The 26,605-nt window shown below is 47.2% G+C and overlaps 1 protein-coding gene across 4 annotated transcripts; it reads right to left on the bottom strand.

Moving 5' to 3' along the window:
• On the bottom strand, positions 1-23,774 carry UAP1 (UDP-N-acetylglucosamine pyrophosphorylase 1). Of its 4 annotated transcripts, XM_083446413.1 has the most exons (11): positions 23,680-23,774; positions 21,905-22,199; positions 19,610-19,814; positions 11,511-11,686; positions 9,917-10,089; positions 9,241-9,434; positions 7,528-7,671; positions 6,575-6,763; positions 4,549-4,596; positions 2,248-2,314; positions 1-572 (listed from the first exon to the last, which is right to left on the bottom strand). In XM_083446413.1, the coding sequence occupies exons 2-11, from the start codon at positions 22,194-22,196 to the stop codon at positions 495-497; spliced, it is 1,566 nt and encodes a 521-aa protein (XP_083302539.1). In that variant the 5' UTR covers positions 22,197-22,199; positions 23,680-23,774; the 3' UTR covers positions 1-494. The 4 variants fall into 4 exon arrangements, with proteins under 4 accessions (XP_083302539.1, XP_083302541.1, XP_083302538.1 ...); XM_083446415.1 differs by lacking the exon at positions 4,549-4,596; XM_083446412.1 differs by lacking the exon at positions 23,680-23,774 and having other exon boundaries at positions 21,905-22,296.
• Positions 23,775-26,605: the final 2,831 nt, after the last annotated feature.

The raw sequence follows: 26,605 nt of genomic DNA on the forward strand, positions 1-26,605 counted from the left end.
TTTGGGGGGGGGGAGACAATTTAATCCAGTTTCACTCCTTCAGCATTCTTTCAACTGTGCAACCTTTGCAAGATACAACCGTTAATAAAAGCACAATATGGGCAGCCATAAAATCCCATCACTTTTTTAAAAGTCACATATATTTGAGAAAAATAAAATGTCTCCAACTCAAACCCCGTACCATAAAGCCTTTTTGCAGGTATACCATTGGATTTGATACAAAATGCCTTGAAGTCCTGTAAAATGAAATGTAGCATCCTTGCTATTTTAAGTGTTACTAGCCTTAAATTAAAAGTTATATAAATAGCTTTCCTCAAGATAAAAAGCGTGAAAAGGACTACATCCATTCTTACTGCAGCCAAGTCCTGGATTTTGAGGGAATTCAATTTAAGTGAAAAACCCACAGGGTGGTACTGAAACTTTAATTCGAATATTCACAGTCTGACAACCGAGGATCACAACAAGTTCTAGACCAGAAAGATGAGCAGGGGATCTCACAATCCATTCTTCACCAACTCATGGATAATCAAAGGGGCATGGAATTCTTTGCCCTTCACATATTCCTCCAGGCCCTAGGAGAATAAAAGCAGCAACAGATATTCAGAAACTGGGCACAGCAGATTTAGTAGTACTAAAGGCTAGGGAGTCAAAACTTAAGTGCAAACCAAAGTGCAGCTCTGAACTTGGGAACACCAGGTTCAAATTTCTGTTCAGCCAAGAACCATTCAACTTTATTTCCCCACCTGTAAACATAACTATTTATGATCTCCGCATAGGAGTTATGGCAATAAATGAGATAACAAGATGCCAGAAACACGTGGCATGTAACACTTTATACATACAAATTGGCAGCCATGTCAGAGTTTCAAGCTCCGGATTAATCATTTACACCTTCCATGTCCAACACAGAGCAAGTGGCTAGAAAAGCCAAATCAAGTTCTGACATTCCTCTTGGAAAGTTGAAGCATATGTATTGCTTTTCTTTTACTTTTTTTAAAAAAACAAAATAATAATAATACAAATAAAAATGTGCCCCCTGCCCCTGAGACTATTAGTTATCATAATTATCCAACTTTCCAAAAATTTGTTTTATGTGTGTAGATCAGTACACACTGACCAACGCACAGTCTTCGCAGTAAGGCTCTATTCCGATGGCATGAGTATCACAATGACCGGTAGAGTCTTATCTGCTGCAGCCTTCATTCGCCTTCACAGTCGTTGTAACATACCGCTTTTTATCTTCCGCCTGTTCTGCCGTTGAGGACTTCTAGGATTATTCTATGTCTAGCTCAGTGGTTCCCAAACTTTTTTGGCCATGCCCCACCTAAGCATCTCTAAAATCCTACTGCTCCTCCCCCTGGTCACATAGAATTCTTACTATTCAAAAAGTGAACTCCTATTCACATGGAGGAAACCTAAAAGGCCATTAACTTGGTCTAATTCATTCTCAAATTGCCCCCCTTAAAAACCAAATTACCCCCTGTGGGGCGTGTGGTGAGCCCCACGTTGGGAACCACAGGTCTAGCTCCTCCCCTTTGACCTTACCGCCTTAGGTGACCCTGCTGGGAATACAAGACTCGTCACAGACCTTGTGGGGGGCCGGACTATATTTTTTTGGGGGGGGGGAATGGTGCAAGAGCACCACAAGCCCTGGTGGCTGCTTACCTGTGTCTTGCGAGCGGCAGGGGCCGGCAGCGGAGGGGTGATGAGCGGCGCACAAAAGGGCTCCGAAGAGGGGCTGCTTAAAATGGCGGCCACTCGAGCGCTGCTGGCGCGAACAAGGCCCAGCCCCCTTCCTCCTCTAGGCAGGGCGGGGAGAAGCCAGGAGGGAGGAGGCAACGGCGCCACCGCCGTGGGAGGGAGTGGGAGGGAAAGAACACGCACACTGGCAAGCCACACAGATTCCCAGACCATTCGCGGGCCGGATCCAGAAGGCAATTGGGCCTGCGGACCTTAGTTTGCCTACCCATGACTTATACCACTGTTTGAATGGCCAGATAAACTCACGCCTGCATCTACAAGATAGGATGACTTCCTCGTGCCACCTCTCTAGGCTCCTCTTACCCCTTCTCCGCTACAGTGCCAAGGACAGAAAGCCACCAGTTCATTTGTATAAGGCGTGCATAGCATAACTTCCTGTGGTTTACGTCAAGCCTTGCTATCTGCCCTGAGCATTAAGACAGGGGAATTACAAATTCAAACTGGATGGGGGTGGGGAGAGAAACAGAGAAGACCACATCTACTTACTTCACCCCCGTAGGAAACAAGAGGAGAAATCTCACACTGAATTGGGAAATCATTGACATCCTTCAGACTAAAGAAAAAAAGTGAGGGAGAAAAACATAAACAAATCAGACACGATACACCTGTTTCAATTAGGAAGGTAGTCACTCTTATCACTTTGTTAAGGATTAGCATCTTCCTCAGTCCTGCCAAGGAAACAGTTCAGCAGCAATAAGGAAACTAAGATGGCACCCATGCAGCAGCAGCTCCAGCACCTGAATTGACAGGGGTTAGTTAAGCTTGTGCCCTGAGACACACACACACACACACACACACACACACACACACACAACGCACCAGTGGCAACTGAGAAGTGGGAGTAAAAAAATTAAAACGTCACTGCTCCTTTCACATACATATCTTCTTATTAATGAGCATCAATATTAAACTGAGCAGACCATTTGCTTAAAAAACCCACTCTAATACAGTGGTACCTCTGGTTACAAACTTAATTCATTCTGGAGGTCTGTTCTTAACCTGAATCTGTTCTTAACCTGAGGTACCACTTTAGCTAATGGGGCCTCCCGCTGCTGCAGCAATTTCTGTTCTCATCCTGAGGTAAAGTTCTTAAACCAGGTACTACTTCTGGGTTAGCGGAGTCTGTAACCAAAAGTGTTTGTAACCTGAGGTGTTTGTAACCCGAGGTACCACTGTACATCATTTCAAGCATTGTGCCTTCCATCTTCAGACAATTTATGAGGGTTCTGGATTTAAAAATTGTAGCTCAACCAACTATAAAGCTTTAGTTGTCGAATCCAAGAGACACAAATTTTAAATCAGCAAGGCTCAGAGTTTAAGACAATGTCATTATGTTCTCGGGTGTTATTTTGGTTCTGGTGTTAGTATAATATGGAGTGCATTTTTTAAAAAAATGTGGTCTTTCCTTATTACTGTGACTGGTAGCTGTTTGTGAAAATGTTGGTACTGCAAATTATTTCAATTTAACTGAATAAAAGAGGCACTTGTTTGACAGCCCTTTGGGTTTCAGAACAAAAACAAGGCATGGAAGTCTGCTTGCACAACTGCAAACTCCTGTGCACATGTGCTTTCCATGTTGGAAATTAGACAAAAGCTATTTTAAGTGGCCCATAAAGGTTTCGGCTCACAATCAAGGAATTCATAAGTACTTTGTTCCAGGTCAAAAGTCACAATAAATTCCAGCAAGTGACTCATTTTGCTAGATTTTGTGGTCCTAACAGTAAAATTAGTAGAGTAGAATGTATGATGATACCCAAAAGGAAACCTGACTATTGGTCCATCTAGCTAGCTCAATGTTGCTTACTCCACCAAGCCATGGTGCTCTAGAATCTAAGGGAGACAGCCTTGGGCTGGCTTAGCAGCCTTGCTTGCAATAATGTTCTTGCCCACCTCCTTTGGCAGAGAAGGATTTCTCTCTCACTTGTTAATACAGTGCAGCTGCACACAAGCATTGCAATTCTCAGAGGTGCTGTGTATATGTTTTTTAAATTCACATGAACTATAGAGCTGAATCTGTCAGAAGAGCTGTTCGTAACTATGCAGAAACACTAGATTCTCAGTTGACTCTCCTCTTGGCTTTCACAGGTTTTGTGTGGAAATTTCTTCCTGTGAACAGTCTTCTCCATTTTAAAATACTGAGCCCTTAGGCACAGAACAATAATAGCAATAATAATAGAATCTCATTGGGATCTGGAAATGAAGTCTACGTGAGAAAACATGATGACCGATGGGCACATTAGCTTACAGTAATTATAGAACTATAGCAGAGATCAAACATGGTGAAAGCAATACCTAAACTGTGCCTTCCAAAACATAAGCAAGCGTTCTGGCAAACTTAAAAACAGACTCTAAGCCTGGCAAAAACGCAGTGCATACTACACTGCATGCAAAACTGAGAGCCCTACCAGCTCATTTTCATGAAACCTCTTGTCTTGGTACACCATAAAAGCAGTCACAGGGTCAAATGCCATCAGCTCCCAGTTAAGCCTTTCAGATTCACAGATTTCTCAAAGGAATGTGGCCAGGTTACTCTTCCGTTTCACTCGCCATCACCTCCTGGAATCTACACCGTCAAGACATGCACTTCTCCCCAGCGTTCACCTCAGCTGCCAGACCCTTCCCAAGAGACAGGTTTATCACAGCAACAAACCACAACCCACTCCCTTAGAAAATGAAACAGAACAGGCTGAGCACCGAGACCCTGCATGCTGCAGAAAGGATTGTTAGTCAGTGCCAAGCGCAGCGCCATCACCATGCACCTCCACCCGTCCAGGAGAGTATATTTACTTGTGACTGACATCCGCCTGGATCGCATCAGACCTTCCATTAGTGCAACTGTCACATGGGAAGAAAAAGGATTAATGAGAAGGGAAATGAAGCTGGGGAATATGCCAAATCAAAACAGCAGACTTTCCTGAGTCTCTTGGTACCTTGGTTGTCAAATGGCTTGGCTCCCAAGCAAGTCGGCTCCTGAATGCCGCAAACCCGGAAGTGAGTGTTCCGGTTTGCGAATGTTTTTTGGAAACCGAACACCCGAAACGGCTTCCAATTGAGTGCAGGAAGCTCCTGCAGCCAATCGGAATTGGTTTTTGATTAGGTTCAACAACCAAGGTACCACTGTGAAATGGTTGGTGGGGCTCATTCCATTGAGATGATTCCTAAGGGACTTTGGAGACCACTGCTGGCTGAACTGAACGACAGTGGCACGTTATTTAGGATTCTACTTCTAACTAAACAAATTGTTTTGCATGTGCCATGAGTGTGGTAGACCACTTCACTCAATTCCACTCTCTTCAGAACAACATAGATGTTTCTATGCAAGAGACGCAGTCTCCCACAAACTTAATCTTGATCATGTAAATTCAGTATGATTCCAAGACCCCTCATAACTCCCCCAGCCAGAAAACTCTTAATTCCACCAGCTTCAAGCACGGACGCAGTTGAGGAGATGATCACTCTAGTCCTATGAGCAAATGTGTTGAGGCACTCAAGTATGTACAAGCAAGGCTCATCTGCCAAGCAGCTTCTATTCAACTATTATAAAGCCGTTATCCCAGCTGTTTCCCAAACCATACATTAGAGCAGCCTCTCTCAACCTTGGGTCCCCAATATTCTTGAATGACAACTCCCACCATTCCTGACCACTGGCCTCACTGGCTAGGGAGTTGCAGCCCAACAACCTCTAGGGACCCAAGACTGACAAAGGCTGCATTAGGTACTAGGCCTTGGTAAATTCATCAGCTCTGCTGAGAAACCAGCTAATTTTATCTCCTCTTATTTTGAACTGTTTCCATTCCAGATGGTCATTATAAGAACACTGTAACCTACTGGGACATGGGTGGCGCTGTGGTCTAAACCACAGAGCCTAGGGCTTGCCGATCAGAAGGTCGGCGGTTCGAAACCCCCCAATGGGATGAGCTCCTGTTGTTCGGTTCCAGCTCCTGCCCACCTAGCAGTTCGAAAGCACGTCAAAGTGCAAGTAGATAAATAGGTACAGCTCTGGCAGGAAGGTAAACGGCATTTCCGTGCGCTGCTCTGGTTTCACCAGAAGTGGCTTAGTTATGCTGGCCACATGACCCAGAAGCTGTCTGCAGACAAACGCCAGCTCCCTCGGACTACAGAGCAAGATGAGAGCACCACCCCAGAGTTGTCTGCAACTGGACCTAACGGTCAGGGGTACCTTTACCTTTTTAACCTACTGGTGCTTGTGTTCACCTTCTCCCTTCCTCTCCATCTTTTGTTTCTGGTGTGTTGTGCCTTTTAGATTTTAAGTCTGGGGTTTTTCTATTGATTTGTTAGCCACTGTGTGAGCCTTTTCAGTTAAAGAGTGAGGTAAAAATACTTTATAAACACACTTCAAGGTATAGACAAATTGTTGTCTTCTGCTTGCTGCTATTATTCTAAAAGGGCGAAGGCACTGGTACCTTCCCACATCTGAAGATGAGGGAGCCTAAAGCAGCTATTCTCTAAAAAGGCTTGGATATCCTGGCTCTAGTTTGAATTATGGAAGGCTGGAGTAGTTTCCTAAATGCTTCGGTTCCATTCACTTGTCCCCAATGGCACAGATGCAACTGTGATGATCAAGTACATCAATCAAGATTGTTGCCTCACACTGCGTAGTTATCTCAGCCATGCTAATTACAATCAAAGGGAGATATTATGGACATGGGAGCCTGTTGCAGAATATTACTAGAAACCCGATCAACTGGAACCTCCAGCATCCTTGCACACTCTCCCAGATGTACAGCCACGACACCCACTTCATACTCAGGGACGGAAGGCAAAAGCTAAAGCAGTGCCTAAATCTTCTTACCGGGGAATTGCAGAAAGGCGCCTTCCATTTTCATCCACAAAGTGCCCTCCAGCATTGAGAACCCAACAGTGATGCAGTGACATCAGCGAGTGGCGTGCAGTGGTGGGGCTGTCTTTCCCATTCTGGCTGTCTGCGTTCTTCAGAGGAGAGAACTCGTCTTCTCTCAGCACTTCGTAAACCACAAATTTTCTAGAAGAGCAAGAAAGCAGAGACAGCTCTGGTAAGTTGTTGTTGTTTTTTAATCCATCAAATTAGAAGGAAACCAGCCAAAGTTCAAGAAGGTTCCCAAATACCTCAAATTTTACTGTGACAGGCCAGCCACTCAAGCACACAAGCATGGACATCAGTTTCCAAGGCGAAGGCCAAGGACTTGTAAGAAGCAAAGAGAATCTTTCCCCAGTCTTCAGAAGTGGACTGCAGATTTTCAGTTTCCCTCTTTCTAGGCTGCGAGGGCAGTCCCAATCTTACACACAAAGGGACAACTGAAGGCACTGTGGCAAAGAGGGACCTTCCTGGGAGTTCACCTTGGCACCATAGCAGAGGTTTGGTATACAGGCCACCTCCTCCTCCTCTCCAAGAAGGCCCCCTGCCCTCTTGCTGGTTTCCTACTATGACTGCCTCTGTGCTATCAGTTGCCACAACAGTCTCAGGATGCAAGAATGCTCCTCAACCATAAGTAAAAATCTATTCTCAACTCCTCAGGCAACGTACTTCTTTCTGCTCTCCAAACTGCAAGATCAACTTAGTTCCTCTCTTTGCTAATCTCAGCTAGTTTCTCGGCAGCTCAGCTTCCCAGCGCATATGCCTCATATAGTTTGTACCTTCTACAACTGTGAAGATCCAAAATTGAGCTTCTTGTTTTGAAAGTAAAGCTAACATACCAAAATGAAGTTGCAACAGGTAACACAAAACACTCTCAGGACTAGGCAGAGGAGCAGCACAAAAGGACATACTTGGCAAACTGGAAGATGTCAAATACGAATTTCTCCATCTTAATCCCATTGGGTTTGTCTGGCTTCAGAGGCTTTCCAGTGGCCACATCTATACACGGGATCTTCTTTTGGGCCACGTGGTGCTGCAGCTGAGGCTCGTAAAGACTGAAACATCAAGGGAAGAGTCAGCAGAGTCTGAAGCACACAGGGAATCAAGGGTCATTAGCTAAATGAAGCCTCCAGGTACCAGATGTTGGGGGCAGAGAATGGGGAAAGACATCACCTTCATGCTAGGCTTGTGAACCGTTTGCACGGCAGCTGAAAACCAATACTGAATGAGATGGACCTTGATATAACAAGGCAGTTCTTAGGTTTTCATTGAATATTAATGTATTTCCAGCAGAAGACGCTTGATATCTAGTTATTCTGGCACAAAAGAAGCCACCTATCCCCAGTGTAGGATATTTGATCCACACCTTTGCTTTACCTTTTGGCTGCAAAGGTAGAAGGTGCCATTTTCTACAGATGATCTGCAGTTAGGACTCACTACCACTTTTTACACACCACCCCCACCAGCAGCAACTAGTACAAATCTCAGTGCAATCAGACTGCATCAGCATGCCAAAATCTTCACTACCAACTTCATGGTTTTAATGCACAATTCAGGTCCTCTGCTATTGACATGGAGCTCTAAACACCTCTGTCCCTACGTATTAGGGACCATTTTCTTTCATCAATTGTCTTTAAGGCTTGGACACAATCAGCATATGATGCAAAGCCAGAGTATTATTATTTTTTCTACGTTTACTGTTCTGACTGAGACAAAATAGCATTGAAACTGGAAGTTAGAGCTTTGTGGTGGGCCTAGCAGAATGCTTCCATTAAAAAACCTTGCCATTTCCATAAGCAAGTGCCACTGAACTTCCAAAAAAACGGTTAACCAGTGCCCCAGTTCTCATTCATTTCCACCTTTAAACTGAAACAGAGGAACATACTCTGCACAGGGACATAAACATAGCAGAATCAAGTGGTAAAGCTTTTTCTAGCTAGAATGATCGCCAGATTCAGGGGTTTGTGGGGGGGGGGGATCTCTGTGGACCCAAAACAATAGTGCTGGGATGCAACCTGTGGCGCTTTAGCTGTTACTGGATCACAACTTCTATCACCCCTGACCATTGGCCATACTGACTGGGGTTTATGTGAGTTTCAGTCTAAGTACAGGGCCACAAGTTCCTAATTCCTGCAGAATCATGTTCTGAAGGAGGCAAATCTAGCTGAATTCTGCTGTTAAAAAGCGAGAATTCGCTGTTCTCCCTCCCCCCCCTCCAGGGGTGCATTCAAACATGCAGCTCCCTGTCTCCAGCTACCTGAAGTGCCATATTTTTCCGTGTATAAGACGCCCTCATGTTTAAGATGCCCCCCCCCCCATTTGGGGGGACTCCAAAATAAGAAAACACCCCTTAGCACTACCCGTGTATAAGACGAGCCCCAATTTTAAACCTTTAAGGGGGGGGGAAAACACCCTAGTCTTACACACGGAAAAATATGGTAGTATAGTTCAGGAAAAGATTTACCCCTTGATTCCGCTACATGTATAAACTGGCATTGTTTGCTAAAAATTTGTGACACAAAAGGAAGGTAGCAACGGCAGATATATGAGGATAGAAGGAAATAATATATAAGAGCTATTCCACTCCTGTAGGAGTGCATCTCAGGACTAAAGGATGCCCGTACTTGACAATGTCTTTCAGAAACTCCAGGGTGAAGTAGTGGTTGGCTATGTTCCCAGCACTGAACAGCAGCCGGCCATCAGGACCCCTTTTCTGCGCTGTGGCCAGAGAAATCTCACTGTACTCCACCACTTGGTAAACGCCACCCACTCGGCACACCACACCAACGGGCTCCGTGGGATTGGTCTTTTCAACAACCTTATGTAGAAGAACAACAACAACAGTTTCGTTATACTTAGAAGACTAACAAAGTGATTACAGCATGCACCTTGGTGGGCTTAATCATATGCATGAACATACATGGATGCTATTCTTAGGTAGCACAGTATAATATGAACATAAGAAGAGCCAGCTGGATCAGGCCCACGGAGTCCAGCATCCTGTTCTGACAGTGGCCAAGCAGGCGCCGGCAGGAAACCAGAAAGCAGGAACAACTCTCCCCCCTGTGGCTTTCAGCTACTGGTATCCATGCATGAGTAGAGAGGAGGGAAACAGTGCAAACAGTGGAATCAAAAGGCAATAAAAACTAAAGTCTGACAGTTCAATTAAGGAGCCATTCACAAGATAAAAGAGTGCAGTTAGTTACACCTAACACTACCCCCCACCCCCACAAGGTCTTACAGAGTCACCTTCCCAAACCCAACGACTCCCTCTCTACGACCTGCATCAACACTGGTTACCTTTGCTCCACAGTCTGCGCCCTTCTGTACACAGAAGCCAATGAAGCGAGGGTCAGCCACTTTGACTAAAATATTGTCCACGCAATAGACATGGATGCTGCCAATGCCTCGCTTTTCCATGTCCTCCACAATATGATGGGCTCCCAGAGCTCGGTACAGACCACCATTACCATCTTTAGGAAGGGAGAAGAAAAGGAAGCAGTTCAGTAGGTCAGAAAAGTTATTTTTTCCACATCGGTTTTTGAGCACCTTTTTTTGACAAAGACAAGTTATCATACTTAAGGTTTGTCAGTAAAAATCCTAAAAATTCAGCATTACTGGTAACACAGAAAATATCAGCAGCATCACTGAAAACCTTAGTCTATTCCAAATGCCTTTCAATATTTTTTTAAAGTCCTGCCCAAACACAAAAGTCAGAGAAAACCACCCCCCCTCTCGAGAGCGCTCTGTAAGTGATGGTGTTTCAGCTGAGGCAGTCTGCCTTCTTCATGGCCTCCAGTGTTCCCCTGGGTGCAGAAGGGACTTGGCCAAAACTCTGAGGGGCCAGTGAGGTCCACAAAGGAGGCAGCATTCCCTTTAGGGCTTTTAAAGGTAAGAAGCAAAATCATTAACTGAGCTCCACTTAGAAAAGCATTTCAGATCTATGGATGAGCCAACTGCCAGCTGGGCAGCTCCTTTTTAATAAAGGTTCACACTAAACGCAAGCGTTAAATCAGAAAGAAAATGTCTTCAAGATTCTGCGTTTCCATGCTTGAAGTATCTGGAAGCTGAAAATGTTCGCTTTGAGAAAAGGGCCTAGATGGCAGCACTGTGTAAGGGCAAAGTGATGTTGGGGCCTGCTTATATGGTTCAATAATTTTCACATATTGCCTTACATAATAAAAAATAACCAGATGAATAAGCATGAGCAACTTCTATGTGTTAAATTCCTGAATTTGGAAGATACTGAAGGGTCTTATTTGGAACAATCATAAAAATAAAAAAGAACAGTTGCTCAAAGTTTGGAAAAGAACAATACTTGTTAACTTAGTCACTACTGAAACAATCAAATTTGGAGCCCTGTTACGCAATGCCACAAAAATACAAGTTAGATGGCAAATTTTTAGTGTCTCACTTATTATAGTTACTGATGTTATTCAAGCTTAGCTGCTGGTTGTCATGATTCTCTATGAAGTTTGGGAGTCTACGCCTTGTTGGTTTTTGTATGATATTCCTATTTTCTACATTGTTTTCTTTATAATCACAATTGGTTCTATTTTTTGAATGATAAAAAGGGAGGCGTTGCTTTTGAAAGACATAATGGGGGGTGAAGAAGAATGAGGAAAAAATGACATTTTTATCTGAGGCCATGTCAAACTGTGGATTTGCATAGACTGCTCAGGGACACGACTGGGAAACAAAACATGAAAGCAGGAAAGAGGCTTGCTGGTAGCCTCAACTATTAAGCAGAAGCCCCAGCTGCCCCTTTCCTCAGCACCTTTTCTCATCAAGTCACAGGAGGCAAATTATGGACATAGCAGAAGCGGATGAATGCTAGAGCAAAGAGGGGCAATTGCCAACATGGGTTTGGAAAGGGTTCCTATAGATGTTGCACCTGGTGCCATAGAAACTTTGCCTTTCTCTTCCAAGAGGATTTTCCCATCAAAGTCCATGGCAGGCAGCATCCCTTGCTGGAAGAAGATCACATTCTCTTTCTTTAAGCCAAAGTATTTGTGTTTCAGGAAAAATTCTTTAGTCAATTCCATTGTCCTACCACTTGTCATGATGTACCTGAATGGCACAAATAAAAGAATCATAGATAATTAAGACAGGGAGCATATCATATCATCAACATCATCATCATATATTATATACTTATATCCTGCATTCCCCACATCAGAACTCAAAGTGGCTTACAAATAAAACAAGAACTGCTACTGTCAGGGGTTCAGGAGCAGAGTCACTGGAGAGGGAAGAAACAGAGAGCGAGGGGGAGGAGTCGGAAGGAAATGTCAGCGGCGACAGTAGTCCAAGATCTCTGAGTCTCTCCAGTGACTCGGAGGATTCACAGAAAGGGGCCCCCATGGTCAGGGCAAGGGGAGTGCCCAGGGGGACACCTCGGGAAGAAGGGGACTCAGAGAGTAGCAGCTGGAAATCCGGACCAGCGTCCCCCCCAGAGTGCAGTAGGGGGGAGGAGTCCAAGGCATCGGGATCAGGGAGCGCGCAGGCAGAGGGAGAACGTGAGGCAGGAGTGGCCACACCCTCGTCAGGGAGCGAGGAAACGGTCATCCGGAAAGTAAAACGCGCGCGCGCGCCAAGTTCAAATGTACAGGAGGGCGGCAAGGTGGGCAGCCCGGGTAAGGAGCCAGGTCCTAAAGCCCGCCGAAGAGAGGGGGAGGAGTCAGAGGGGTCTAGCTCCGCATCGGAAGAGTCCAGGAGGAATGAGACCCCGGGGGGTAGTAAGACCCAGAGGAAGAGAGAGAGAAGGAAGAGGTGGAGTAAGATTAGAGTCTTGAACTGGTGCACGGGGGGTGGAGATCCAGACAGAGCTTCGCCGGTCTAGAGTCCAGACGTAGGGCTGGGACGCTGAGACTTGTAAATGGAGACTATTCTTCAATAAAGACTTTGATACTGTACTATCGGCTAGCGTTGGTCCTTGGTGAGCTGGGACCCGGAGCCAGCCCTGACAGTAAGCTCTGTCTCGAATTTTAAAGTTTTGGCACCGAGAACCTCGCCACGTGAGTCGGCGCAGCGAGGACAGAGGAGGGGTGCTTACAGAGCTCACACAACTCAGGCAAGATGACGACGGAAGAGAAGATAAAAGCCCTGCAAGAAGCGGTGACACAACTCAGCACTGAGGTAATTGCATCCAGGAAGAGAGAGGAGGAGATGGTTACCTCCTGCCGGGATCTCCAGGCCAGGTTGGACGTGCTTTCCAAAGAGGGGCAAACGGGAGCCAAGGCAGAAGGCATAGGTTTGGGGAGAAGGGGAGGAAGCCTTGTATCGCATTTCGACGGGAGTTTGCAGCAGTACCCCAACTTCAGAGCAGACCTGCTGTTTGCGCTGGATTTACTTGACAAAGACTTTAGAGATGAGAGAGAGAGAGTGGGGTTTATCTTGTCCCATTTGCATGGGGAAGCCAAAACGTGGCTGCGGAATCTATGGAGGGACAATGATCCAGCGCTCCAAGATGCGAAGGCTTTTATTAAAGCAATGGACTCATGCTTTTTATCAAAGGTAGACGTCGATATTGCCAGGAGGGACATACATGGACTTAAACAAGGCAAAGCCAGCGTGCGGCAGTACCATACTCGATTTTTCGGACTGGTTCATGCCCTGGGGTGGGAAAAAGATTCTGCGCCAGTCAGAGACCTCTTTTGGGAGGGGTTGAATGCAGATGTAAAAGCGGAGATTGGAAGAGGGGAGAGACCAAGGAGCACCCAGCAGGTAGTCCAGAGGGCTCTGGAGATCGGGGTGCATCTGGAAGAACGTCCTTGCAACAGGGAGGAAGGGCGTTGGGGAAGGGCACCAGCCAGAGCACCTCCCTTCTTTCCCAGAGAAGCAGCGCGTGCGCACTCCACACCCTCGCAGGGAGGGGGAGAAGAGCCGATGGAGATAGGAGGTGCCAGGGCTCAGTCAGCTAACAGAGCCCTGACACCGGGAGCAGCCAAAACGAAGCCTCCTAGAGGGAACAGGAAGTGCTACATCTGCGACAGTGCTCAACACATGGCGAAAGAGTGTCCCCAGAGGCTCCACAAGCACACTGCAGCCTCCGCAACAGTCGCTGAAGCAGCTCAATTGAAAACGCAGCAACAGTTAAACGACAGAGTCTGGCTGGAGGAAGAGGCACTGGGGTCCAGTCAGACAAGTCAATGAAACAATCCCCAGCACTTTTGCAACCCACAGACCCCCTCCCACCCAAACCAGTGGTGCAGCTTACAGCGTCTCTCCAACTGCCCAATGGACGCGCTCTGGAGGTGCCGATCACCATTGACTCCGGCAGCAACGCTGACTTTATGGGACTGGAATTCATTCAGCAGCACAATATACCACTGCTACCAGCCACGCTGCCCCTGAACGTTGTCACGGTGGATGGCAGAGACTTGTTAGGGGGGCAGGTGGTGCAACAAACGCAACCAATGGTGATGAGGATTGGAAATCACCGAGAAGTCATCAGCTTTAATGTCACACACCTGTCGGACACGCCGGTAGTCCTCGGCATGAGTTGGCTGCACAGGCACAGCCCAGCATTGGCGTGGTACCAACGCCAACTGACCTTTGGCTCCTCCTATTGCGCGGAACATTGCATCCTTCCTAGCCCGGAAGAAGGAGGGGACGACCCGCAGCTACAATTAGGCACGCTGCAAGCAGTGCCTCGCAAGTATGCAGCGTTTTTGGAGGTTTTCTGCGAGAAGGAAGCGGACAAGCTACCCCCCCACAGGCCATATGACTGCAAGATTGACCTCCTGCCAGGAGCGACGCTGCCAGCCGGGAAACTGTATTCCATGTCTGAGGATGAGCTGCAGGAGCTCAAGGAGTTCATAGACCTCAACTTGAAGCGCGGTTTCATCCGGGAGTCGAAGGCAGCGGGGGGCAGTCCTGTATTCTTTGTGAAGAAGAGGGACACGCCCCAAAAAAGACTTGTGGTAGACTTCAGAATTTTAAATTCCAGAACCAAGCCCGCGGCCTTTCCCATGCCCAAGATAGATGACCTGCTGGCGACGGCGAGGAAAGGACGCGTTTTTACAAAGTTGGATCTGCGAGGGGCGTACAACCTGATTCGCATACGGGAAGGAGACGAGTGGAAGACTGCCATGTTCACGCCCCTGGGCACATATGAATACAGAGTTATGCCCTTCGGTTTACAAAATGGCGCCCACTGTTTTCAAGCTTTCATGCATCACGTCCTGGCGGGTCTCCTCTACAAGACATGCGTCTGCTTCTTGGACGACATCCTGATATTCTCAGAATCGGAGGAGGCCCACGAAGGTGACGTCAAGGCAGTTCTGCAGAGACTGCAGGAGCATCGGCTGTATGCCAAGCTGGAGAAGTGCCAGTTCGACAGGACGGAGGTGGATTTCCTAGGCTACAAGCTGTCGGACAAGGGGCTTGCCATGGACAGCGCCAAGGTTCGCGCAGTGTTGGACTGGAAGAGCCCGCGCAATCGGAAGGAGGTCCAGCGGTTTGTGGGGTTCGCCAACTTTTACCGCAAGTTCATCAAGGGGTTCGCGATGCAGACGGCGGCCATTACTGACACGCTCAGCTCTAAGAAGAAGAAGTTCATCTGGACGGAGCAAGCGGAGCAGTCCTTTCAGAACCTTAAGCGTCTCTTCTCGTCCGAAGGGCAGCTACTGCATGTGAATCCCAGCAAACCGATGAGGGTTGAAACAGACGCCTCAGACAGAGCCGTGGGCGCCGTACTGTTGCAGGAGGACCCGCATGGGAACTGGAGACCGTGTGCCTTCTACTCTAGGAAGCTCAGCAAGTCGGAGCAAAACTACACCATCTGGGACAGGGAGTTGCTGGCCATTCATGCAGCATTCAAGGCGTGGAGACACTTCCTCGTCGGGGCCAAGCACACCGTGCAGGTCCGCACGGATCATAAGAACCTGGAGTACTGGCGCACGGCAAGGTTCCTGAACCAGCGGCACATCAGATGGGCGGAATTTTTCGCGGATTTCGACTTCAGGATAGAATACATCCCAGGCGACAACAACATCATGGCGGATGCACTGTCCAGGAAGCCGCAATACCTCGAAGAGGCGGCACCAGCAGCGGCCAAGCACATTTTCGCTCCGAAAGCGTGGGCATGCGCTGCAGCAACCGTGGACTTGGAGGCGGTCCGTCGAGCACTGCAGAGGGACCCCTTTGCACAAGCCAAGATGGAGGAGGTGCACAAGGGCACGGTGAAGGACGACGAGTTCCAAGTACGAGACGGATTGCTCATCCGCAGAGGGGCCCTCTACGTACCGGGAGACGACCTCCGGGCGAAAGTACTGCAGCAGTTACACGACGCACCCACCGCCGGGCACTTTGGCAAGGAGAAGACGGCAGAACTCGTTGCCAGAGATTTTTGGTGGCCCAAGATGCGGGGGGAAGTCGCGGAGTACGTCTCGAGGTGCGACACCTGCCAAAGGGCCAAGTCAGTCCACAAACCTCCGGCGGGACTGCTCGAACCGCTGCAGACTCCGAGCGAACCGTGGGAGAGGGTGGCCCTGGACTTTGTCACGGATTTACCCAGCTCAAGGGGTAAAACGGCAGTGCTAGTGGTGGTGGACATGTTCACTAAAATGGCCCACTTCATTCCGTGCGCGAAGGTCGCCACGGCAGAACAGACCGCCAAACTGTTCATAGACCACGTCTTCAGAGTGCATGGACTGCCACGGTCTATCTTGTCCGACAGGGGGCGCCAGTTCATTTCGAGCTTCTGGCAGAAGCTGATGGGTTTCCTGAACGTCAAGATCAACCTAGCGTCGGCGAGACACCCGCAGACCAATGGACAAGCGGAACGCGTCAACGCCGTCATGCAGCAGTACCTGAGATGCTACGCAAATCAACAGCCGACGACATGGGTGGACTACCTGCCGCTCGCTGAGTTCGCTTACAACAACACGAAGCACGTGTCCACAGGGGTGACGCCGTTCTTCGCCAACAACGGGAGGCATCCCAGAACCTTCCCGGGCTTGGAGAGACTGGGGGAGGGGGAGCCACAGGCAGCGGAAGTCTTGGCGGCGGAATTGCAGGAAGTCCACGAGCAGCTTAGGAGGCAGTTAGAGCTGGCAAAGCACGCATACAAACTGCAGGCTGACAAGCACAGGAGGGTTGGTGAAGACATACAGGTGGGAGACTGGGTGTGGTTAGCGGCCCACGCAGTGCCGACCAGATCCTTAGCTAAAAAGAAACTCGGACATAAGCAGCTAGGACCTTACCTAGTTGAGGCACAGATCAATCCGGTGGCCTTCCGGTTGACACTTCCGGAAGGATCCAGAATGCACCCAGTATTCCATAGGTCGGTGCTCACGCCCTACAAAGCACCTCACCGATTTCAGGCGCAGGGCACGGCACCAGACCGGTATGAGGAGATCCCCCCAAGGAGGGAGTCGCCAAGAAGGGAACCCATCAACCAGGTCACAGAGATTTTGGACTCGAGATGGGGGGAAGAGGGAGTAGAATATTTTCTCGCAAGGGAAGGTACCCCGGCCAGCGCCAACAGTTGGGTGCCGGACTATGCCCTGGACGAGCCTCTCCTCAAAGAGGAGTTTCATGCCTTGTTCCCACACAGGCCCATGCCAGCCGAGTATTTCGACGACTGGCTTTTCACACCCACGCTTTCTACCAGCACGTTCCAGGGATTTACCTCGGACGAAGAACCACCATTAGACACACGTTCACCGGAGGGCTCGCCCTCGGGGTTTGCCTCAGACCGCTCGTTTTGGTGGGACAATCGAGGAGAGGAGAGGTGGCTGAGGGGCCCTTGGCAGGCAACGGACCCAGAGGGGAACGAGGGGGAGAGGGACATGGACGTGATGGGGGAGGACGTTGGGTTCGAGCATGGCGGCACGGAGATGGAAGCAGAGGAGAACGAGGTCGGCGAAGACATGGAGGACGAGCCGGATTTCTCTAACTGGATGCACGCCACGGGGGACGAACTGTATCCACCATTCACCCCCACAACGATGGAGCACCCAGCACCCCCGCCGGAGGAAGGGGAGGGGGGAAGGGGGGGCTTCGAGGGGGGGATGGATGTCAGGGGTTCAGGAGCAGAGTCACTGGAGAGGGAAGAAACAGAGAGCGAGGGGGAGGAGTCGGAAGGAAATGTCAGCGGCGACAGTAGTCCAAGATCTCTGAGTCTCTCCAGTGACTCGGAGGATTCACAGAAAGGGGCCCCCATGGTCAGGGCAAGGGGAGTGCCCAGGGGGACACCTCGGGAAGAAGGGGACTCAGAGAGTAGCAGCTGGAAATCCGGACCAGCGTCCCCCCCAGAGTGCAGTAGGGGGGAGGAGTCCAAGGCATCGGGATCAGGGAGCGCGCAGGCAGAGGGAGAACGTGAGGCAGGAGTGGCCACACCCTCGTCAGGGAGCGAGGAAACGGTCATCCGGAAAGTAAAACGCGCGCGCGCGCCAAGTTCAAATGTACAGGAGGGCGGCAAGGTGGGCAGCCCGGGTAAGGAGCCAGGTCCTAAAGCCCGCCGAAGAGAGGGGGAGGAGTCAGAGGGGTCTAGCTCCGCATCGGAAGAGTCCAGGAGGAATGAGACCCCGGGGGGTAGTAAGACCCAGAGGAAGAGAGAGAGAAGGAAGAGGTGGAGTAAGATTAGAGTCTTGAACTGGTGCACGGGGGGTGGAGATCCAGACAGAGCTTCGCCGGTCTAGAGTCCAGACGTAGGGCTGGGACGCTGAGACTTGTAAATGGAGACTATTCTTCAATAAAGACTTTGATACTGTACTATCGGCTAGCGTTGGTCCTTGGTGAGCTGGGACCCGGAGCCAGCCCTGACAGCTACGAACATAGAAAAATCTATCATTAAAAAACAATAGAATTAAAACTAAATAAATCTATAAAATCTGTTTAAAGCGTACACATAATTATAATAAAATCAGCATGGCACCAGCTTTTTAACTAAAAGCAGTCACTTTCCCAAAGCCTATTGGAAAATGAAAGTGTTCACCTATTATGGGATACAAAGCTCGTGGCCTTTCCTTGCTACTAGACATACGTAGGAACCTTCCTCCCCAAAGGGCCAAAAGAAGCCATGCATTCACAAGTGTTATTTCACAGCTTTCTTATGGGCTCTGAAACCATACGTGCCAGAAAACTTCAGATGAAATACAGTGGTGCCCCACAAGACGAATGCCTCGCAAGACGAAAAACTCGCTAGACGAAAGAGTTTTCCGTTTTTTGAGTCGTTCCGCAAGATGAATTTCCCTATGGGCTTGCTTCGCAAGATGAAACATCTTGCGAGTTCTTGCGAGTTTGTTTCCTTTTTCTTAAAGCCGCTAACCCGTTAATAGCCGCTAAGCCGCTAATAGCCGCTAAGCTGCTAATAGCCGTGCTTCGCAAGACGAAAAAACCGCAAGACGAAGAGACTCGCGGAACGGATTAATTTCGTCTTGCGAGGCACCACTGTACCGTATTTTTTGCTCTATAAGACTCACTTTTTCCCTCCTAAAAAGTAAGGGGAAATGTGTGTGCGTCTTATGGAGCGAATGCAGGCTGCGCAGCTATCCCAGAAGCCAGAACAGCAAGAAGGATTGCTGCTTTCACTGCGCAGTGATCCCTCTTGCTGTTCTGGCTTCTGAGGTTCAGAATATTTTTTTTCTTGTTTTCCTCCTCCAAAAACTAGGTGCGTCTTGTGGTCTGGTGCGTCTTATAGAGCAAAAAATACGGTAATTCAAAACTGGGGCAAGAGATCTTATGCCAACTTATAGCTATTTTACCCTTGCACTGCAACTTTATAAGATACACCCCTCACTGTTGAAGGGCCCCAAAGTACTCTTGGGGGGTGGAGTGTGTGTAGGAGAAAGAATGTCTTCTGCAGGCAAGCTGTCTTCTGCTCACACCACTGCTGGATACATCCCTGAGTATCCCATACAGCCCTGAAAGCAAGGCAGCAAAAGCTTCTGAACCAACAAAACAAAGACCACTAGCAGGGATCATCTGCTTCCACTTGCTCCTGAAGAACACTGATAAAATGACTGAAGAGTCCAAGTTGCTTACCATGGAATAACACATTTCAGGCCATGTTGTCTTTCAGCCAGCTGCTGCAGTTTCAGGATGCGCTCTGCTTGGATCTGGAAGAGAGTTTTGTGGGATGGCAGGCCTACATCATACATCCCCTTAGGGTATGAGACACCCAGCCTTGTTCCTTGCCCACCAGCTAAAAGAAGAACAGCAACTTTGTTTTGGGAAATCTGTCGGAGCCCTAAAAAGAGCAAGAATAATAAATGTGACTCCAGTGATTGACAGCAAGCATTTGATTTGCACACAACTCTTTTTCAGGTATGCAAGGCATTACTCAAAGGATTTAACTGATCCAAACAGACGTGCTTCACATAATGAATCTCTGTATCCTGCTCAAAGTGCCCTTGGAGACTCCAGTCCTCTCTACTACTAATCCAAGGCTGTTTTATGCTCTACTTGGAACCAAGAGAAATGAGAAATTCCCTAACATCCTTCTACACCACTAGAATTTACATCTTGAACCAAAAGCTTCACTTAAGAACAAGAAAAGTAATTACAGTTCTGGAGATATATATGCATTGTTTAAAGTACATTTTTGTTGCTGCTTTTAAGGGGGAAAGGGGGTAGAGCACCTGTACTCTGTATGACTGCCTTTCCCATCCCACAATACTACTCTCAGGTTTGATTGCTTCTCAACATCAAAAAATCAAAAATGTGTGAACAAGCACATTAAAAGTTACATCATTCATTTTTCAGAATAGACCTTGGAAGAATCAGTGGTTATGCCAACCTGTGCTTGACATTACATGTACAATGCTGGACTGAATCTCAGGCTCACTTGCTAATTCCTTGCCTAATTTCCAAGTTTGGGGGAAAGCAGAGACTGCTGGTTTGGATGAATTGGCAAATTGATGGTTTGCCACAAACCAGGCAAGTTGGCTAGACATGAGGCTGGGGGAATCTGGGGTTCTCATCAATAATTTTATTATCACAGGAGTTCAAATATGGGTGTTTCTAAAGATACATTATGTGTTAAATGTTTATTTGGCCTCCCCACGATAAAATGCTTCCTGGATTACTTCCTGCTTGGAAACATGCCTGAAACTATTTAAGCATTTGTTTTATTTAAAAAGGGCACACAGTATAGGTGAATAAGGAACACAGGCAAAGAGCAACCTAAGCAGCAAGGCAGAACAAAGCTAACTTTAACAAATATTCGGTAGTACCTATATGCAATACCAAGTTTTCTTGGCCTGGAGAAGAATGCTGTATTACTCAAAAGCCTGCTTTATGACATTTTAAACAGTTATTGAGACAGTAAAAGCAAAATCTTGCTTATTCTCTTCTTAACAGCAACACAGCTGCTGCTGCTGCTTTTACAAGTTTTAGTATTTTTCTAGTCCAGAGCAATCAGACTTGAGCCTGGATATTACTTTTTCTTTAATTCTTTAATTCTTTCTTCTCTCTCTCTGTCACTGCTTCAATCCAGACCATACTCCAAGCCCACAGATCTTACGACTATGGTATGATAGACTCAGTCTCCAGGTGACTCTGAGGGGAAAGCACTGGGAAAGGTCATAGCTCTTTGGGATAACAAGGAGAGTCCTTATGGATGAACATGCACTTCAGTGGTCCAGAGAACTGACACAAACAGCTTGCTCAAGGCTCCACTGTTTCTACTTTTTCCTGCAGTTTCTAGTGGAAGAGATCATATTAAGAAATGGCACTCAGGCCTAAATCCCTTTGGCTACATAGTAAAAGGAACAGCAGACTCCCATGTAGGCCACCAAGGCTCCATACAGTCAAGACGACCAAGCGGAGAAACACAACAAGACAGAGAAAATTAATCTAAAGAGTGCTATTCAGCAATGTTACTAATAGAATGAAAACCAAGGAACTGGTATGTTCTCCCCACTTTAAAATTATTCATAATTTGGCATTCAACAAGCACCCTCCATAAGAGTCTAGAGACATACACAACCATTTTTTAAAATGTTAGTCTCAAAATACATAGATTTGCCATTGTATTATTATAGTTACACAATGGTCTGTAAGAAAACTTTATGAAGTTGTGAGACTTCACACTTCCCACTTCCCTCAAAGCACATGCTAAAACCTTGCTGCAAGGGGTCCCAACTGAGTTTGCTGTAACATCAGCCTCCACCTTCTAACAGAGAGTGCTTTCATATTTCACAAACTGTGGATATTATATAAGAAGTGTAGAGAAGCGAGCCTATGATCTGTGTTGTTCTTTACATAGTCTGTATCACTTCAGGGACCAGGTCTGCTTCCTAGAACTGACTGTGTGGCAAGTGGGGTTCTTCTTGTTACCTTCCTGCTCCCAGGCGGACAGCTGGGCCTGGTCCCGAGTCGCGCTCCCTAGCACTTCACGCGGCACAGGTTCCATTTTGGCATCCACGTTCTCCTGTCCTGGCAAATGGCTGCTTTCCTTCATGGCTTTCTGGAAAGCTTGGCCCAGCTCTCCCAGATTCATGTCCTTCAAGTCTCTATACAGCTCTTGCCGCTCTGACACATCCAGTTCTTCCCAGAACCGAAGCAGATGGCTCTGTCCTGCCTCAGCCAAGCAGCGCTGGAGCTCACGGATCTCATTGTCCCCGTCCATGGCCTATGGAGGAGAAGAGAACAGTAAGACTCACTGAGAAACTCTTAGCCCGAAAACACTTTGCGCTTCCCCCAGCTACAGCAGCCTTGAATTGAACAATTCACCAGGCAGCCACAGCCAAGCAGGTAGTCACATAGGTGAGATGCAAGAAAGTAACTGAGTAGACTGGGAGATGGGTGAGTCACTCCTCCGCACATTTACCAAACTACTTGGTTTCCATGCTAGTGAAAAGAAGGAAAGCCTCTTCCTTATTTATTTATTAAATTTTGATACTGTTCTTTACCCATAGATCTCAGGGCAGTTCAGAACATAAAAATACAAGATAAAAAACACAAAATACATAATAAAAAGAAGAAGAAAAGGCATAGTTAAGAAGGTGCTTTCCCTTTTCCTTACTAGCTTGAATTTTCATACTGGCTGCAGTGGAGGTGACTAATCTTCGTCTATGGCTAGCATGGAATTACAGGCCACTTGCCTCTTAATAACCTCATCAAAACATTTGAAGCCCACTATTTTTTGTGGAATGATTTACAAAACTGGAATATAGAACATAAGACATGTTGAAAAGGATGTGCAGAATGCTGGCCTGAATCTTGATCCACGAAGGCCACCATTAAGAAGGGGAAAGCACCAATTCCAGGGATATCTAAGCAAACAGTTCTTTCTGCAGGGGGAAAGGCTCCTGGCACAAGGAGGCAAAGATAGCCTAATTCACATCTGTAAAGGCAAATACTGAAACAGGGTTGTTCTTTTTTAAATTGTGTTTATTTTAGTGCTTACGTCCCATCTTATTTTCAAAAAAAGGAATTCAAGGTGGCATGAAATCACGCAACAGTTAAAAGCAGTATCACACACACACACACCCTTTACAAACAGTAACAAGTGCATACTCCCAATATTACTATAAACACCAATAACAACACCCATTTCTTTTTTTATCCCCATGTCCAACATATATATTCTCTGCATATATATGTGCCCTTTTGAAGCACCCCAGAGTTACTGCAACAAGCAGACCAGCTTGCTAGACTCATACACATGAACACGAACGCCTAACTCGTGTCATCGAGCCACATCATACTTCTGCCACTGACTGTGGTAACTTCCTTATAACATGGGGATGCCAGATGTGACACAGAAAACATCATTATGCTGCGTCTATAAAAATAACATTATCAGTCTTTCTCTCTCTATACTGTATATACACACACATGTACAGTATGCGCTCCTTTTATGCCACCTGCCTTTTCTGCTACTCTGCAAAGCACCGCAAAACTGCATTAGCCGTGACAGAAGCCCAATAAAACCCACTCTGAAATGCACTGCTAGGGCTGCTCAAATTTAGCACAATCATTATTTTCTTTATAAAAAACGAAAACGCGACTCCTTGCTCTGGCTCAGCTTGAAGAAGAAGCTAGATTCTATGCGATTTAACTGTCTCTCCCCCCCCCCCCCCGCCGCCCGCGCCCCCTCCAGGGCTCACCTCCCGCGGCGGCGACTCGCAGCGCCGTCTCCGCTTCTTCCTTCCCACCAGCAGCCCGGCCGGAGCCTCTTCTCAAGCCCCGCCCCTCTTCCCCCGCCTCCACCAATGGCAAGCTCCGCGGGGCGGGGAGGCGCCTCTGCCACGTCATGCCGGGTCCCGGAGGAGCCGCGCGACGCCATTGGCTGGGCTCCAGGGCGGGGCGGGGCTCGCCAGGGGAAGGGTGCCTGGCGCGGTGCGGCCTGCCGTTGCTGTGGCAACGGGCCCCTTTGGCGTCATGGCCCCGAAATGAGCGAGGCCTGGTTCCCCTCTTCTTCCATGAGTCATAGGGTTACAACACGCAGATTTGCAAATAAAATGTATGACGCCCAAATAAGTATCGTAAGATTATTTAGGGAGTGGTCCCTAAGGCCAGGACTTCCTTCCTAAGCTGGTCTGCTGAGTCCTCACTTCTCTTAAAATCGTCATTATTATTAGTCACTTCATTTCGAAACTGCTTTACGTTTTTAAGATTTAACTCTCAAAACGGTTTGCAACCCACATTAAAACATCAGATAAAACAGTCCAGAATAAAACATTACCGAAGAAAGTCAGAAAGTACCATATACATTCAATGCAGCATAATTAAGAGATAGTGGAAATACTATTTTAAAGATTTCAAAACAAAAGTTTACAAAGGTGGTCAGCTGCACAAGGCTCATTCAACAGCAAAGCTAACGGGAGGGAAGGGGGACTTTTCAAAAGAAAACAACTAAAGGATGTCAAATATAAAATGCACAAGTAAGGCAGCATAATTACCAAGAGAATAAAATTAAATAAAAATGGCCATATTTGTAGCTATTGCTGCCAATCCTGCTGGTGCAGAATGCTGCAGCATGATGGCTGACTGGGGTGAGGACCTGGGGATCATTCTATTGCTCTTTGGGGCAGTTGTAAAGATGAATGAGATCATAGGATCATATAATCGTGAAGGAAGGATTGTAGAGTTGGAAGAGACCTTGAGGGTCATCTCATCTACCCCTCTGCAATGCAGGAATCGCAACTGACAGATGGCCATCCAACCTCTGCTTAAAAGCCTCCAAGGAAGGAGAGTCCACCACCTCTTGTGGGAGTCTGTTCCACTGCTGAACTCCTCTTACTTGAAGCCATTGCCTCGAGTCCTGCCCTCAAGAGCAGGAGAAAACAAGCATGCTCCCTCTTCTGTTTGACAGTCCTTCAGATATTTGAAGATAGCTTCTCTTTTCCAGGCTAAATATCCCCAACTCCTTCAACCATTCCTCATAAGGCTTGGTTTCCAGACCCTCGATCATCTTGGTCACCCTCCTCTGCACATGGTCCAGCTTGTCAGCATCCTTCTTACCATAAATTGTGGTGCCCAGAACTGGTTACTGGTGTGGTCTGACTAAGGCAGAATTGAGTGGTACTATTACTTCCCTTGATCTGGACACTAGACTTCTGCTGAGGCAGACTAAAACAGCATTCACTTTTTTACTGAATTTCTACAGCCAGGTTTGGGGTAGGAGAACCTTCCTTTGTATTTCTATTAGATTTATGCAGTTAATCCTGTCTAAGAACCAGCATATGCACCTCATAATCTCTGGGTAGAGAGTCATTTCTTGGTGACTGCGTCTTCTGCTTTCCCACACTTGGACGGGGGGGGGGGGGCAGGGTTATTTTTGTCTGTCCCCCTTTCCACCTTCAACTATTGTAGGGAATATTTTCAAGAGGAGAGAGGTGTGGCATCCTCTCAGAATTTGCGGAAGAATGATGTCAATCAACATCTTATGATCTCCTTCTACCGGTCCACAATAGAAAGTGTCCTTTCATACTGCATCATGGTGTGGTATGCTGGTTTGACATCAACTGATAGGAAGTGCCTACAGAGGGTGGTGAATACAGCACAAGATATTATGGGCTGTCCCGTGAATCTGCTGGATGAAATAGCGGAAGAACGTTGCCTCAGGAGAGTGAGGAAAATTCTCAGGAATGATTCACAACCTGGCCGGCACTTTCTTGCTCTCCTGCCCTCGGGCAGAAGATATATATAGAAGCAGGATTAGTCGCACCAACAGGGTAAAGAACAGCTTCTATCCGTGGGCTGTTGAGCTGCTGAATGAAAAGATAACAACACGGCAACTGACTTTCGGGTTTGGTGGGTGTGCATCAGTAAACGAGGGGAATTAAGACTAAGAGAGCTGAGTAGGGGGTGCTCGTGTAATCTCACTGTATACAAGTTGTACAAGTGACAATAAAGTATTTTAATTCAATTTCAATTCAATATGTCTTTCTTGTATACACCATTGTGTTTGTGACAGCAGTCCCCCAGTACAGGTGTGCTTGCAATCTTCTTTCCTCGAAGAGCCACCACTCTCATTTCCTAGCAGAGCTGCTAGCTGCCAACAAGAACATAAATCATTCTTTAGAGTTCTTTGACACGGCTCTTACAGTTTTAGGTATAAACTGACCCACTGGTTTGCTAATAGAGGAACACCAACTGACTGCAGCAGGCAGAGGAATCATTTTGTAAAGAATTATTGCATTTATTTCATAATGCCTTGAAATTGCTTTGTGTAACAATGATTTTTTTAATTTAAAAAATGATACGTCTAAGTCAACAAGTGGGCCCTTGCAAAAATGAAACATGTGAACTCTCCCTACACCAATATATTTGTGGGCCACTGGTTCATAAATTTATCAGGAAGAATCTGCAGCATAAAGTTATGATCAATGATTCATTTTTAAGGGAGAAATCAAAATATTATGAGTTGAGCTGTTATTTGTCAAGTAACAGGCCTTTTAATTTTTGTTGTGGTTACCAAAACACAATGTACAATTTACTGCTAAGCTAAAGCACACACTCCTTCGCGGCTTGGATTGAGTATCTGTTACACAGAGGGATTGCGCCATGTGATTTTGGAAACTTTCCTGG

This window comes from Podarcis tiliguerta (assembly GCF_965153285.1).
Source record: "Podarcis tiliguerta genome assembly, chromosome: 6".
Classification (NCBI taxonomy): domain Eukaryota; kingdom Metazoa; phylum Chordata; class Lepidosauria; order Squamata; family Lacertidae; genus Podarcis; species Podarcis tiliguerta.

What these genes read in the sequence shown, in the direction of transcription:
- UAP1 (XM_083446413.1), bottom strand. Translation starts at nt 22,196, where the DNA reads ATGGACGGGGACAATGAGATCCGTGAGCTCCAGCGCTGCTTGGCTGAG. An exon ending in CAAAGTTTCTATGGCACCAG is followed by an intron (nt 10,090 to 11,510) that starts GTGCAACATCTA and finishes CCCTTCCTAAAG; the next exon opens with ATGGTAATGGTGGTCTGTAC. An exon ending in GACATCTTCCAGTTTGCCAA is followed by an intron (nt 6,764 to 7,527) that starts GTATGTCCTTTT and finishes TTGCTCTTCTAG; the next exon opens with AAAATTTGTGGTTTACGAAG.